A 16,484-nucleotide genomic window follows, 5' to 3' on the forward strand; every position below is an offset into this window, starting at 1 on the left:
CGCCAGTGGGCCCAGCCCAGATCCTATTTCCTCCCTGTGACATTTCCCGCACTTGCCGTAGCCATTTGCTTTCTTTTTTTTTTTTTTGAGACAGAGTCTCACCCTGTTGCCCAGAGGAGTGCAGTGGTGCGATCTGGGCTCACTGCAAGCTCCGCCTCCTGGGTTCACGCCATTCTCCTGCCTCAACCTCCCAGTAGCTGGGATTACAGGCGCTCGCCATCATGCCCAGCTAAGTTTTTGTATTTTTAGTAGAGACGGGGTTTCACCGTGTTAGCCAGGATGGTCTCGATCTCCTGACCTTGTGATCTGCCCGTCTCGGCCTCCCAAAGTGCTGGGATTACAGGTGTGAGCCACCGCGCCCGGCCCATTTGCTTTCTTAAATATCACAGAGTCCTAGACCAGAATCTGACCAGAGGGTGGAAGGAGAGCTTCTAGAAACAGCATAGAGTGTCCTGCACTGAGGGTGCAATTCCTCCCGGCTCTCCACAGGATCTTAGGGACAGGCCCTGTGTCCTGTAGACCCTCTCAACAAGGCACCCGCTTACCTTGGGTTTATTGCAGTGCGCAACCACCCGCAAGATTCTTCTCTTCAGATCTTCCAAGTTGGTCACACTGAGCCTGTTTAGCAAAGAGGCACACTGAGGCTGGGACCCAGCACTCCCTACCCCCCAGCCCCGGGCGCAGCACCAGGCAGGCTTACCTGGGAATCACATCCTTCCCCAGGACGAGCGACACGATGAAGCTCTGAGAATATTCATGCAGAGCTTTGCTGAAATTCCAAACAGGGAGAGGACGTTAGCTTTACGACGACACTGCCCACAAGGGCTTCCACGAAAGAAATCAGTGACACTGAGGGGTTAGTTTCCCAGACCTCAGCTCTGTTCTCTCTTCTCTAAAGGGAGGGGAGGGGAAACTTCAGTTACGGCGACTGACTGGCCAGATCCTACTAAAGCCACAATATACGTCCGACAGAGATGCCCCACGGCTAAAACTGCAAACGGGACACCAAGGTGGACCAGGCACATGGATCTGTCCTTTGACCCAGAAACCACACTTGGAAGACTGCATCAAAGATGCACTGGCAAAAATGAAGGGCAGAGGCAACAGGCGATTGACTGCGGCAGAACCTGCACCGGCAGAGGCTGGGAGCCTCCAGATACCCATCCCCAGAGCTGCCTTCAGCTCACAATGAGTCACACAATAGTGCGTCCCGCACAGCTGGGAGAAGAAGGAGGCTGTGTGTGCCGCTGCGGGGTCATCTCAGGACATGTGGTGAAAGTGAACAGCCACCACCAGAGGCAGAAGAGCAGGGAGAAAGTGCAGCCTTTCACCAACAGGAGAGGAACACAGACACGCTTCCTTCCAGCCATGGACATAACGGAAACGCCAGTCAAAATCACCACACACTTCAACCTCTGGGGTGACAGGACTTTTTTTTTTTTTTTTTTTTTTTGAGGAGCCTTGCTCTCTGTCCGCCTTTCCCCCAGGCTGGAATCAGTGGTGCGATCTCGGCTCACTGCAACCTCCGCCTCCCGGGTTCATGCTGTTCTCTTGTCTCAGCCTCCCAAGTAGCTGGGACTACAGGCGCCCGCCAACACGCCCAGTTAAGTTTTTGTATTTTTAGTAGAGACGAGGTTTCACCACGTTAGCCAAGATGGTCTCGATCTCCTGACCTTGTGATCCGCCTGCCTTGGCCTCCCAAAGTGCTGGGATTACAGGTGTAAGCCACTGCACCTGGCCAGAAAGGACATTTTTGAGGGAACAAGGATGGAAATGAGATTTCTCTGAATGCACCCTGCTTTGTTGAGTTGTCTTTGGAACCTGTTAATGTTTTATTTTACATCATTAGAAAACAAAATGACACAAAATAACAAGAAGCAATCCCTAAAATAACAAGCTAAATGAAACAAATGAACCTAATAGTGTATTAACCAAACAGAAGAATTATTTCAAGTGACTTAAAAAACCACAGTAACCTGGCTGTACATCTCTACCAGGAATACATCTTTGCAAGAAAGCAAACTGGGCGCGGTGGCTCAAGCCTATAATCCCAGCACTTTGGGAGGCCGAGACGGGCGGATCACGAGGTCAGGAGATCGAGACCATCCTGGCTAACACGGTGAAACCCCGTCTCTACTAAAAAAATACAAAAAACTAGAGGCGAGGCAGCGGGCGCCTGTAGTCCCAGCTACTCAGGAGGCTAAGGCAGGAGAATGGCGAGAACCCGGGAGGCGGAGCTTGCTGTGAGCTGAGATCCGGCCACTGCACTCCAGCCTGGGTGACACAGCGAGACTCCGCCTCAAAAAAAAAAAATTAAAAAAAAAAAAAAAAGAAAGCAAACTGCACAGACATGGCAAAGCCCCATCATCCTACTGTTAGATGTCATGCTGGTATTACTATTTGGAAAGGGCGATCTGTGTATCTCTACATATACATATATTGTGAGGGACATGTAATAAATGGGTTACTGTTGACAGAAACCAAATTTTTCAGATAAGAAGAAAAAAAGACAGAGTTTCAGTGAAAACAACGTACAACCATTTGGTACAGGTAAAAACCCTGATCTTAATTTTTTTTTTTTTTTTGAGACAGAATCTTGCTCTGTAACCCCGGCTGGAGTACAGTGGTGCGATCTCGGCTCACTGCAACCTCTTTGTCCTGGGTTCAGGCAATCCTACTGCCTCAGCCTCCCGAATAGCTGGGACCACAGGCACGTGTGACCACGTCCAGCCCATTTTTGTAAGGAACGGGGTCTTTCTATGTTGCCCAGGCTAGTCTCGATCTCCTGGGCTCAGGTGATCCTCCTGCCTCAGCCTCCCAAAGTGATGGGATTACAGGTGTGAGCCACCATGCCCAGCCTCCTGATCTTGAAGTATCACTACACACTATGATTACATTTTCTCTTTGGTGTAACAAAAGCCTTTCCTACCTCTTTCCAATAAAAAGCCCTGGGAATTATGACCAGCTCTGTGGTAATGAGAACCACCAGTGCCCAGATTTCAGTTCAGAAATACCATTTCCCACTAAAAGGAACCAATATTCCTTGGAGAAATGGTTGCTTCCAGATATGGACAACGGTGAAAAAAAAAAATTGCTCATTTCAAGCCCAAAACTTGAGAATACTTTGTTGTACCAGAAAGCAAGAAAATGAGGCCAGGCACAGTGGCTCAATACCTTTAATCCCAGCACTTTGTAGCTGAGGCAGGAGGATCACTTGAGCCCAGGAGTTCAAGGCCAGCCTGGGCAACATAGCAAGACCCTGTTCCTTACAAAAATTAGCTGGACGTGGTGGTGTACGCCTGTGGTCCCAGCTACTTGGGAGGCTGAGGCCCGAAGATCACCTAAGCAAGGAGGCAGAGGCTACAGTGAGCCATGACTGTGCCACTGCACTCCAGCCTGGGAGACAGAGCAAGATCCTGTGTCAATAAAAAAAAAAGACAGCAAGAAAACAGACGACTGAAGTTTAAGTTTTAAAAAAATTAATGTCTGCCTCTGTAGACTGCTAGGTAACAATTCATTAGTCTGAACACTGCTATATCGAGGGGAAGATTTAAGCATTTATATATTCTCCCATTTTTTCCTGTGTGAACTATACGTCAAAGAAACCAAATACGCAAAGAAAAGCTCTTTTTGTTCTTTACGTACTTACTTTTTAATCATTCCAAAGGGCTGGGATTACAGGCATGAGCCACCATGCCTGGCCCTTTATTTCATTTCAATGAAATAAAGTGGTATAATATTCCTTTATAATCACGGCAAAAGGTTACACAGAACGGTCAGTATGCTGAATCAGCAAAAAAATGTACTTTTCAGCTGGGCGCGGTGGCTCACACCTGTAATCCCACCACTTTGGGAGGCCAAGGTGGGCGGATCACGAGGTCAGGAGATCGAGACCATCCTGGCTAACACAGTGAAACCCCCGTCTCTACTAAAAAATATAAAAAATTAGCCGGGCATGGTGGTGGGCGCCTGTAGTCCCAGCTACTCAGGCGGAGGCTGAGGCAGGAGAATGACGTGAACCTGGGAGGCGGAGGTTGCAGTGAGCCAAGATCGCACCACTGCACCCCAGCCTGGGCGACAGAGCAAGACTCCATCTCAAAAAATAAAAATAAAAGGCCGGGCGCGATGGCTCAAGCCTGTAATCCCAGCACTTTGGGAGGCTGAGACGGGCGGATCACGAGGTCAGGAGATCGAGACCATCCTGGCTAACATGGTGAAACCCCGTCTCTACTAAAAAAATACAAAAAACTAGCCGGGTGAGGTGACGGGTGCCTGTAGTCCCACCTACTCGGGAGGCTGAGGCAGGAGAATGGCGTAAACCTGGGAGGCGGAGCTTGCGGTGAGCTGAGATCTGGCCACTGCACTCCAGCCTGGAGACTCCGTCTCAAAAAAATAAATAAATAAAATAGAGTACTTTTCAAACTCATAAAAATGTCTTTAAACATGTCCACTGTGCATGTGTCACTGCCCACAGCATATGCCCCCCGAGAAGGACCGCTCAGCACACTGGGCTCTGGACGACCCACCAGGCGCATGGATGTCAGCAGCCACCCTCTGCCAGGGCTGTGAGAATGGGGGAGGCTGTGCATGCTTATGGGGAGGGAGGGTAGGAGAAGTCCCTACAACCTTCTGCTCAGTTTTGCTGTCAACCTAAAACTGCTCTAAAAAATAAAGTCTGTTTGAAAAAAGACTCTCAGAATGAAATCCTTTAGGAAATTAAAGGTATGGTCAGACAGGTCTAAGAAAGGCTACACAGACCTTCTTCTGTGAAACAGTGCTTCAAAACAAACAGCTGGGTGCGGTGGCTTATGCCTGTAATCCCTGCACTTTGGGAGGCCGAGGCACGCGGATCACTTGAGGTCAGGAGTTCGAGACCAGCCTGGCCAACATGGCGAAACCCTGCCACTACTGAAAATACAGAAATTAGCCGGGTGTCGTGGCACGCAAGTGTAATCCCAGCTACTCAGAAGGCTGAGGCAGGAGACTCACTTGAACTCGGGAGGTGGAGCTTGCAGTGAGCCAGGCTCGTGCCACTGACTCCAGCCTGGGAGACAGCGAGACTCCGTCTCAAAAAACAAAACAAAACAAAAACCACAAATCTCTCTTGTGGATGAAAAATTGTGATTAGGTGATGAATAAAAGAGGAGTCTTGGCTGGGTGCAGTGGCTCACACTTGTAATCCCAGCACTTTGGGAGGCCAAGGCAGTGGAACACGAGGTCAGGGGTTAGAGACCAGCCTGACCAACATGGTGAAACCCCATCTCTACTAAAAATACAAAAATTAGCCAGCATGGTGGCGTGCACCCGTAGTCCCAGCTACTCGAGAGGCTGAGGCAGAAGAACGGCTTGAACCTGGGAGGTGGATCATGCCACTGAGAGCGTGACTCCTTCTCGGCGGGGCGGGGTGGGGAGGGAGGGGGGGAAGAAAAAAAAAAAAAAAAGATGAGTCTTGACCACATGACACTAAGTAGCAAGCTATTAGAGCAGGAAAACAGGCTCACCTCCACAGCCCCCGAGGCGGGGAGAAGGCGTAGCACCTGACCTGCGGGTAGGCGGCTCGGAGCATGGTGGCCAGCAGGGCGGCCGCCCCACCCCCGAGGCTGTGGCCCACGATGACCAGCCGGTACTCCTAGAGGACAGACAGCAGAATGAGGCGAAGGGTAAAAACAACAGCTCCAGAGAGGAGAAGGAAAGAAACTTAACTAAGATCTCACAGGAGCAATGCTGAAGGCTTGGCTCAAAATCCCGTCGTCGATGAGTCGTCGGTAAACGTATCTGGCAGCTTGAGAAATACCCTAAAAACACAAAGAAGGTAGTTAATCCTCAGACAAGGCAGGCCCAGGGGAGACTCGAGATGGGATGACGCTGTGCACTGACGTGTGAGTCTCTCCCGGGATCTGAGATCATGGGCTCAGCAGCCACATCCATGGTGCATGGCTATGCTCCTGGCCCCTTGCACAGAGCCTGACATGAAGCACGGTGCTTCACGCCTGTAATCCCAGCACTTTGGAAGGCCAAGGCAGGAGGATCACTTGAGCCCAGAAGTTCAAGACCAGCTTGGGCAACACAGTCTCTACTAAAATAAAAATACAAGACCAGCCTGGATCCTGTCTCTACTCAAAAAATAAAAATAAAAATAAACAATAACCGGGCTTGGTGGCGAGCACCTATAGTCCAGCTCCTCAGGAGGCTGAGGTGGGAGGATCGCTTGAGCACAGAAAATGCAGGCTGCTGTGAGTCATGACTGCATCACTGGGCAGCACAGTAAGACCCTGTCCCACCCTAAAAAAACCCAAAAACAACCAAACATCTTTCCACAGATACATTTCTGTGGCTTTGTCTGTAGCTACACCGTTTAGTGCTGTGTGAATATACCACAATTCACTTCAGCCAAGTTCCTATGGCTGGTTAGATTTACACTTTTTAAATGACATTTAAACATAAAGTTCTAAAGCTGGGCCAAGTGGCTCACACCTGCAATCCTAGCTATTTGGGAGGCTGAGGCAGGAGGATAACTTGAGCCCATGAGGTTGAGACCAGCCTGGGCAATGTAGCAAGACCCCATTTCTCTAAAACAACAAAATTCATAAAGTTCTGAATCAAAGAAGCTGATAAGCATCCACTGTTCCTGCAAAGGTAAAACTAAGTGAGTTTTGAGGTGGTTAGGTTTGGCTTTAACTTCAAAAAATAAATAAAATTTTATTTATTTATGAATGAATGAATGAATAAATGACAGAGTCTCGCTCTGTCGGCCAGGCTGGAGTGCAGTGGTGTGATCTCGGCTCCCTGCATCCTCTGCCTCTCAGGTTCAAGCGATGCTCCTGCCTAGCCTCCTGGGTAATTGGGAATACAGGTGCATGCCACCACGTCCAGCTAATTTTTGTATTTTTAGTAGAGACGGGGTTTCACCATATTGGCCAGGCTAGTCTCAAACTCCTGACCTCATGATCTGCCCGCCTCAGCCTCCCAAAGTAGTGTGATTACAGGCATGAGCCACTGTGTCCAGTAAAAATTTAAAATTTTCTGACATACACATCTGTCCTCTGAAACAGGCTTCTTGAAAATTAAGCAGTTGGCTGGATGTGGTGGCTCATGCCTGTAATCCCAACACTTTGGGAGGCTGAGGCAGGAGGATCACTTGAGCCCAGGAGTTCAAGGTTACAGCAAACTATGCCCCACTGCACTCCAGCTTGGGTGGCACAGTGAGACTGTTTCTGAAAAAAAATCATCATGGCCGGGTGCGGTGGCTCAAGCCTGTAATCCCAGCACTTTGGGAGGCCGAGACGGGTGGATCACAAGGTCAGGAGATCGAGACAATCCTGGCTAACCCGGTGAAACCCCGTCTCTACTAAAAAATACAAAAAAAAAACTAGCCGGGCGAGGTGGCGGGCGCCTGTAGAGTCCCAGCTACTCGGGAGGCTGAGGCAGGAGAATGGCGTGAACCCGGGAGGCGGAGCTTGCAGTGAGCTGAGATCCGGCCACTGCACTCCAGCCTGGGTGACAGAGCGAGACCCCGTCTCAAAAAAAAAAAAAAAAAAAAAAAAAAAAAAAAAAAAAAAAACATCATAAAAATAATAAAAGAAAAAAATAAAGCCATTCCCTACATGCAGTTAAGCCCTCAAAAGATTTTTTTTTTTTTTTTTTTTTTTTGAGACGGAGTCTCGCTCTGTCACCCAGGCTGGAGTGCAGTGGCCGGATCTCAGCTCACTGCAAGCTCCGCCTCCCGGGTTCACGCCATTCTCCTGCCTCAGCCTCCCGAGTAGCTGGGACTCTACAGGCGCCTGCCACCTCGCCCGGCTAAGTTTTTTGTATTTTTAGTAGAGACGGGGTTTCACTGTGTTAGCCAGGATGGTCTCGATCTCCTGACCTCGTGATCCGCCCGTCTCGGCCTCCCAAAGTGCTGGGATTACAGGCTTGAGCCACCGCGCCCGGCCGCCCTCAAAAGATTTTTAAAAAAAGAAAAGCAGTGCCAGGGAAACGGCCCCGTCAATGAGAAATATCTTCAAAATGCTTTCTCACCGTGCTCCTGTGCTGGGCCCGGAGAAAAGCGGGCCTGGCCCCGTCCCATGAAGCTTCTATTCTAACAGGATGGGGTGGAGGAAATCCCACAGAAGATGGGAGACTGTTTTTCATCATCTCTAATGCAACTACAAGTTTCTTTTTTTTTTGAGACGGAGTCTCGCTCTGTCGCCCAGGCTGGAGTGCAGTGGCGCCATCTCGGCTCACTGCAAGCTCTGCCTCCCGGGTTCAGGCTATTCTCCCAGCCAATAGATGGGATTACAGGTGCCCACCATCTCGCCCGGCTAATTTTTTGTATTTTTAGTAGAGACGGGGTTTCACCGTGTTAGCCAGGATGGTCTCCATCTCCTGACCTCATGATCCACCCGTCTCGGCCTCCCAAAGTGCTGGGATTACAGGCGTGAGCCACCGCACCCGGCCCTGACCGCACTTCTTAACAAATCCCCAGATGCTCTTTCTCTCTCTTGTGACAGGGGGATGCAGTCAACTCCAGGCGACACTCACTGGGCACCTACTGTGTGGCTGGCGCCGGGCAGGCAGAGCCCAGCAGGATGTGGAGTAAGCCGCTGCCGGCGAGCCTCCCCGGCACACTTCCAACAACAAAACGCCAAGGCCCTTTCGGCCGCGCAGATTTGGAGTCTGATTACTGTGGACAGCGTCAGAGCCAAACTCAGTGCGACTTGGCACTAATGAAGCCAAGAGCACAGGACAGGCCCCGAGCGGCAGCCTTCCCGACCCAAGGGACAAACTGTCACTAAAATACGAACACAGCACGCGGGGGCCTCAGCTGCCAGCCAGGCCGGGGGTCCTCAGCTTGTGGTCACGTAAAGCCTTTGCCTGAGCAGATCCACCCAGGCCAAGCCCCTTGGCCCCTGATGGGTTTCTGGGGCATCTCTGTACTAAGGCTTCCAGTTCCTCCTTTCCTCACACACACCCAGGAACAGTCAAACTGGAGTCTTTTGTGAACTGGCATACAAAAAAGACAGCAAAGGGCCGGGCGCGGTGGCTCACGCCTGCAATCCCAGAACTTTGGGAGGCTGAGGCAAGAGGACTGCTTGAGCCAGGAGTTCAAGACCAGCCTGGGCAACATAGTGAGACCCCCATCTCTACAAAATACAAAGTAAAAAATTAGCCAGGCATGGTGGCACACGCCTGTAATCCCAGCTACTTGGGAGGCTGAGGTGGGAAGATCACTTGAGCCTGGGAGATGGAGGCTGCAGTGAGCTATGATTACACCATTGCACTCTAGCCTGGGTGACATAGCAAGACCCTGTCTCAAAAACAAAAACAGTCCGGGCGTGGTGGCTCAAGCCTGTAATCTCAGCAATTTGGGAGGCTGAGACGGGCAGATCATGAGGTCAAGAGATCGAGACCATCCTGGCCAACATGGTGAAACCTCGTCTCTACTAAAAATACAAAAATCAGCTGGGTGTGCTGGCGGGCACCTGTAGTCCCAGCTGCTGGGGAGGCTGAGGCAGGAGAATGGCTTGAACCCGGGAGGCGGAGGTTGTAGTGAGCCGAGATGGCGCCACTGTATTCCAGCCTGACCAACAGAGCAAGACTCCATCTCAAAGAAAGAAAGAAATAGGCCAGTGACAAAAGGACAAATCCTGTACGATTCCAATTCTGTGAGGTTCCCAGAAGAGACGACTTGTAGAGACAAAGTAGAACAGAGGTTCCCAGAGGCCGTGGAAGGGAGGAAGGGGAAGTCAGTGGTGATGGGTTCAGAGCTTGTGCTTGGGGTGCTGGGACTGGACATGGGCACACGGCACTGTGAACGCGCTGAATGCCCAGAACTGCGCACTAACTACCAACGAACAGTGACACTGACCAATGTGTTTCAGGAACATCTCACCACAGTTACAGAAAACCCCCAAAACTAGAAACCCCGCCCCTCTTCTCTGGGCGGGGGGTTTTCAATCCTTCAGGAGGAGCTGAGGCAGCCTCACACGCATAGCACTGTGAGAGTGAAACTGTGAACTTGGCACCGTGACATCTGCCATCTGCACAGAGAATGTGTGAATGACCTGGCAGAGTGCCAGCAGGGTGGCCTGCCTCCTGAGGGCCTGGTGCTCGCTCTCTGCTGCTCTGAGTCGTGATGAAGCTTTTCTTCACCATAAGAATGTTCTACTTGAAATAATTCAGAGGAGGCTGGGTGTGGTGGCTCATGCCCGTAATCCCAACACTCTGGGAGGCTGAGGCAGGAGGACAACTTGAGCCCAGTAGTTCAAGACCAGCCTGGGCAACACAGGGAGACTGCCTCTCAGCAAACACACAAAGAGAGAAGGAAAAGCCACAGAGCTGGGCTCAAACGCCCAACCTGGTACTTATTCCAGTAGCCATGCGACTTCAGGCAAGGTGCTCCCTCTCTCTGAACAGGCTTCTCTCTCTCAGAACAAACAAAATCCTACAACCTCCCAGGGCGGCTGTGAGAATCAGCGCAGGAGGAACGGGCAGCGCTGTCTGTGCAGTTCCTGGCCGAGGTGCCCATCTGCTGTGTGGTCAGCATTCACGGGAAAGACGCACGAGCCTGCGCTCATACCTTGTGTGCCAGGCGGTCCTGCACCTCACACTCCACGTCCAGCACCTCGCTCTCCGCTGACAGGTCCGTAAGGACGTCCTGTAAAAAGGGCGTTGCAGAAGCAGCCATCAGCCTGGGATGGGCAGGGTGGGAGAATGACAGGTGGTTCTTGCTCCTGACACTTCTATGGAGGATGGCGGGGATGGTACCGTCTCCTGGTTCAGTGCCCGACTCAGGAGGGAAACCCAGCGGTGGCTCCTGAGGGCCCCGACGGCGCGACCAGCTCTGGGCTGGGCGTGAAGAGTGGAGGGATCATGGAGCATGCCTAAGACACACCCTGCGCCTTCCCCATCACACACATATATTCTAAGGACTCCGCGGCACAGAGCCTGTACCAGGGTTTTTTTTTTTTTTTTTTTTTTGAGACGGAGTCTCGCTCTGTCGCCCAGGCTGGAGTGCAGTGGCACGATCTCGGCTCACTGCAAGCTCCGCCTCCCGGGTTCACGCCATTCTCCTGCCTCAGCCTCCCGAGTAGCTGGGACTACAGGCGCCCACAACCGCGCCCGGCTAATTTTTTGTATTTTTAGTAGAGACGGGGTTTCACCGTGGTCTCGATCTCCTGACCTTGTGATCCGCCCGCCTCGGCCTCCCAAAGTGCTGGGATTACAGGCGTGAGCCACCGCGCCCGGCTATACCAGGGTTTTGAACAAAGCCTGGTTCCTGTCCTCAGGAGCCCCGTGACAGCTGAAACCGTGGAGAGGGGGAGGCCCAGACTAGTGCTGCAGCAAGGGCCAGGCGGTGCCGAGTCAGACGACAGGGCACAGCCTAGGGGCAGGGGCGTGCCACCTCCCTGGAGGAGGTGATGCCAGAGCCAGACCCGAAGGAAGAGGCTGTTGTGAAAGCAGAGAGGACAGGCGTGTCCTCCCCACAGGGGCAGCGGGACCCACTGGCTGGGGCCCTGGACGCGGCTCCACACCAGCCCTATTTGAAAAGGTCCACAGGTGAGTGCTGTGCGGCCGGGCTGGAGGCCCCGGCACCGGTGTCCAGGCTGCGGAGCAGGCAGGGGGAAGGCTGCTGGGTAAAGCACCCAGAGCTGTGATAAGAAACACAAACTTGCCAGGCACGGTGGCTCACGCCTGTAATCCCAGCACTTTGGGAGGCCGAGGCGGGCGGATCATCTGAGGTCAGGAGTTCAAGACCAGCCTGACCAACATGGAGAAACCCCATCTCTACTAAAAATACAAAATTAGCCTGGCGTGGTGGCGCAGGCCTGTAATTCCAGCTACTCAGCAGGTTGAGGCAGGAGAATCGCTTGAACCCGGGAGGCGGAGGTTGCAATGAGCCGAGATCGCACCACTGCACTCCAGCCTGGGTGACAGAGTAAAACTCTGTCTGGAAAAAAAAAAAAAAAGAAAGAAACAGAAACTTGATATTAAAGGCAGTGGGCCCTGTCAGAGAAAAGCACGAAATCATGTCCTCTGCAGCAACCGAGGCAGCTGCGGGCCATCATCCTTGGCGAATTAACACAGACACAGAAAAGTAAACACTGCGTGGTTTGATGTGACAGTGGAAGCTCAACACTGGGTTTTCATGGACACAAAGAGGGGAAAATAGACACCGGGGCCACTAGAGGAGGGCGGGGGAAGGGCTGAAAACCTAAGCACTGGGTACTGTGCTCAGTACCTGGGAGACAGGACCAACGGCACCCCAAACCTCAGCATCACCTGGTATACCCAGCTACAAACCTGCACGTGTACCCTCTGAATCTAAAGTACAAGTTGGAATTAAAAAAAGAAAATTTAAAGACACATCAATAAAGGCAATAGGAAGCCACTGGAGGTTTCTGAGCAGGACGGTAAGATCCGACCCGTGTTCTAGAGTGAGTCCTCGGTGGACAGGACAATGGACAGAAGCTGAGGTGAGTAGATGGCTACAGCCCAGGAGGTTGAGACCAGCCTGGGAAACATAGTGAGATCTTGTCTCTATGAAAATAGAAAAAATAGCCGGGTGTAGTGGTACATGCCTGTAGTCCCAGCTACTTGAGAGCCTGAGGCAGGAGGATCACTCAAACCCAAGAGGTGGAGGCTGCAGTGAGCTGACTGTACCATCGTACTCCACCCTGGGCAACAGAGCAAGACCCTGTCTCAGAAGCAAACAATCAAACAGACTGTGGAGAAGAGAGACTAGACAGGGACGGAGATGGGAAGCTAGAGGACTGGGGCCAGAAGTGGGGCCACGGCGCTGGAAATGGAGAGAGGGTCACACAGGTGGGGCAGGAACCTCACACGCAGCAGACAGGGCGCACAGAAGCCACAGACGACGCCACTGCTTCTTTAGTTTCGAGATGGAGTCTTGCCCTGTTGGCCAGGCTGGAGTGCAGTGGTGCGATCTCAGCTCACTGCAAGCTCCACCTCCCGGGTTCAAGCGATTCTCCTGCCTCAGCCTCCCAAACAGCTGGGATTACAGGCACTGGCACCGTACCCAGCTAATTTTTTTTTTTTTGAGACTGAGTCTTGCTCTGTCTCCAGCCTGGAGGGCAGTGGTGCGATCTCGGCTCACTGCAAGCTCCACCTCCCGGGTTCAAGTGATTCTCCTGCCTCAGCCTCCTGAGTAGCTGGGATTACAGGCGCCTGCCACCACGCCCGGCTAATTTTTTGTATTTTCAGTAGGGACAGGGTTTCACCATGTTGGCCAGGATGGTCTCAATCTCTTGACCTCCTGATCCACCCACCTCGGCCTCCCAAAGTGCTGGGATTACAGGTGCCACTGCTTCTTAAATGGGCAATGGGGGGACGCTGGCAGAGCTGACATGAACAGAGCACCCTCCGGGAGGAGCAGCCCTGTGAGGAGTGTGGCTTCTCTGGTGCCTCCCGGGAGAGCCAGATGGCTCCTGAAGATGCAGGTTTGGGGTCCTGGCCCTGGACCTGGGAGGCTGCCGCAGAGCCAGTCGGGAGCAGAAGAGGGCCGAGCGCACAGGCTCTGGAGTCTCAACACATTTTCTGGGTCAGCAGAGAAGAACGGGAAGTGAGACTGAGGAGTGGCCAGGAGGAAACCGGAATTGAGAGAAGAAAGCTTCGACAAGGAAAGCGTTGCCTGGCATCTCCAAGGGGCACAGGAGGATGGGCTGAGGAAGACAGAAGAGGGGCCATGGGCTGGGGATGGATGTAGGCAGTCCTGGCTGCACCTGGAGAATGGCAGGCCACGAGGGGTATGAGGACCCAAACCCGGAGCTCGCGGCGGGGCTGGTGGCCAGAGGCGTGACTCTCTGCCGCCATCCGGCTCTGGTGCAGGAATTCCACAGGAGGCTCCCAGGTGTGGGGCCTAGCTGGGCACAGGGAAGATAGGCAAGAGGGGGCCAAGCAGGTGCCCTCTTGGAGCTCCCGTGGCGGGGGGCCAACCTGCCAGCTGCTCTGCCGCTGACAATTCTCAATGAAGACGAAACAGCTTCATCCCTTTTTGCAAAGGGAGTATTTCCCAACCCTGGGCTCACATCCTCATTTTCTGTCCTCAGCGTTTTCCCGCGTCTCATGCGGTTACTGACGGTTTTCCCCAGCCGAGCATCTGTGTGCTCCCGCCCCTACACCCCACTCCCAGGGCTGGAAAGTCAAGTTCCAACATTACCTGCAGAGACATGGTCCCCCTCACGGCGACGACAACAGACTCTTTCCTGTGATCCAGAGCCACTATAAACGGCAGCTCGTAAACCTGCAGGAGCAAGAAACAAGCATGGAGCCTCAGCAGTGAACAAGTGCACCCGCAAGCGAAGTCAGAGCCCTGTAGTGTCTGCGGTGACGGCCCAATTCCCGCGGCACAGAGGAGGGGACGCCGCCTCTCTCCACTCATGCTCACTACACAGTGGGACCCGCTCTGGCCAGGACTGGCCTTCATAAACCACGCCGCTCGACAGGAAAAAGGATCTTCGTTTTCTTAGCCTCCCTCTGACCTCCCCAGAGACTGGGATTTAACTGACCCAGGGTGCAGCCTGGACTTCAGCAGTTTTAAAAACTCCTAGAGGTTCTTTTGGACAGCAAAGTGTGAGAGCCGCCCATCTGCACCAGCAGGCCCCCCGCGGCTGTGCGTGTGAGAATCACCTGGAGAGACACCGAGCCACACTGGGCACACAGCACTGCAGCCACACACAGCTGGCTTTTTCTCGAGACACAGTCTCGCTCTGTCGCCGAGGCTGGAGTGCAAATGCGTAATCTCGGCTCACTGCAACCTCCGCCTCCTGGATTCAAGTGATTCTCCTGACTCAGCCTCTCGACCAGTGGGGACTACAGGCGCCCGCCACCACGTCCAGCTAATTTTTGTATTTTTAGTAGAGATGGGGCTTCACCATATTGGCCAGGCTGGTCTTGAACTCCTGACCTTGTGATCCGCCTACCTTGGCCTCTCGAAGTGCTGGGATTACAAGTGTGAGCTGCTGTGCCCAGCCCACCGCTGGCTTTTGCAGCTTCTCCCCAGGTGACAGTGACCCCCCCAGAGTGCCAGACCCGCTGCGCTACACTGCTGATGGAACTCAGGACCCAAGACAGCGATACAAACCCCGGAAGCCATGCAGGATTAATACTGAGGGACTTCACTGCTCCTCGATAGAAGGGCGAGATAAGAAACGCAGCATGCTATCTCTGATGAGGACGCCTCTATCTTACGTGAAACCTGGGTTCTGAACCTGCCCAAGGCATCTGTGTGGCTTCCCCAGGGTCTGTGGCTGGCCCCTCTGAAACCGTACACAGGACTTAGGAGTGTGTTTGTGTGTCTATGAATTATGGGAAGAATAATTCAAAACTTCCATCGGAATCTCTAAGGGCTCCAGGACCCAAAAGAAGTAAAGAGCCGCCGCCTACAGCGTCCATACCTTGTCATGGAAGCTGACGTGGATGAAGTCCCTGTACTGCAGCCCTGTCGTGTGCAGGATGGAGCCGAAGTGACAGTTGAGCTGATCGCCTCCGACCAAGTCATAGTCTGTGGTTCTGCTTCTGCAACTAAAAAAAGGAGGCCAAAGATGTTACTGTGCCAAGCAGAGCCACTCAGCAAGGAATGTCCGTCCTCACTGCCACATTTTCCCAGAGACGCGAGGACCAGAGCGGACAATTTTCAGGACTTAGCCTGGCCGACATGGAATGGCTTTTTAAAACTTATTTTATTGATTGATTGAAATGGAACCTCACTGTGTCACCCAGGCTGGAGTATACTGGTACAATCTCAGGTCACTGCAACCCCTGCCTCCCGGGGTCAAGCGATTCTCTTGCCTCAGCCTCCTGAGTAGCTGGGATTACAGGCACGCGCCACCACGCCCAGCTAGATTTTGTATTTTTAGTAGAGCGGTGTTTCGCCATGTTGGCCAGGCTGGTTTTAAACTCCTGACCTCAGGTGATCTGCCCGTCTTGGCCTCCCAAAGTGCTGGGGTTACAAATGTGAGCCACTGCACTGGGCCTTGAATGGCTTATTAAAGATAATACTTCTTAGCCGGGCGTGGTGGCTCAAGCCTGTAATCCCAGCACTTTGGGAGGCCGAGGCAGGTGGATCACAAGGTCAGGAGATCGAGACCATCCTGGCTAACACGGTGAAACCCTGTCTCTACTAAAAATACAAAAAAAAAAAATTAGCTGGGCGTGGTGGCGGGCACCTGTAGTCCCAGCTACTTGGGAGGCTGAGGCAGGAGAACGGTGTGAACCTGGAAGGTGGAGCTTGCAGTGAGCTGAGATCACACCACTGCACTGCAGCCTGGGCAACAGAGCAAGGCTCAAAAAAAAAAAAAAAAGATAATACTTCTCTGTATACACATGTCTTAGGTAGAGCTCTGACTTCTGGCATCATGTTAATGATTTCCATATTCAAAAAATTAATCAACAAGGATGGGCAAGTCCCTAAAACTGAATGCCAACAGAAGTAGGTAAACCAAACCTGTCCAAATGAACAACACAGTCAACTCTGGAGAAAA

At 52.5% G+C, this 16,484-nt stretch overlaps 1 protein-coding gene across 2 annotated transcripts in view; it reads right to left on the minus strand.

The window, feature by feature from the left end:
- The window catches only part of DAGLB (diacylglycerol lipase beta), a 41,884-nt gene that overhangs the window by 3,107 nt on the left and 22,293 nt on the right, over positions 1–16,484 (minus strand). For both annotated transcript variants that reach the window (XM_050783970.1, XM_050783968.1), the window contains 7 exons: positions 15,399–15,525; positions 14,162–14,245; positions 10,562–10,639; positions 5,715–5,795; positions 5,502–5,629; positions 701–769; positions 546–618 (listed from right to left, as the gene is read on the minus strand). In XM_050783970.1, coding sequence (XP_050639927.1) covers positions 546–618; positions 701–769; positions 5,502–5,629; positions 5,715–5,795; positions 10,562–10,639; positions 14,162–14,245; positions 15,399–15,525 — 640 coding nt within the window. The remainder of the gene's footprint in view (positions 1–545; positions 619–700; positions 770–5,501; positions 5,630–5,714; positions 5,796–10,561; positions 10,640–14,161; positions 14,246–15,398; positions 15,526–16,484) is intronic.

This window comes from Macaca thibetana, chromosome 3, assembly GCF_024542745.1.
Source record: "Macaca thibetana thibetana isolate TM-01 chromosome 3, ASM2454274v1, whole genome shotgun sequence".
Taxonomy (NCBI): domain Eukaryota; kingdom Metazoa; phylum Chordata; class Mammalia; order Primates; family Cercopithecidae; genus Macaca; species Macaca thibetana.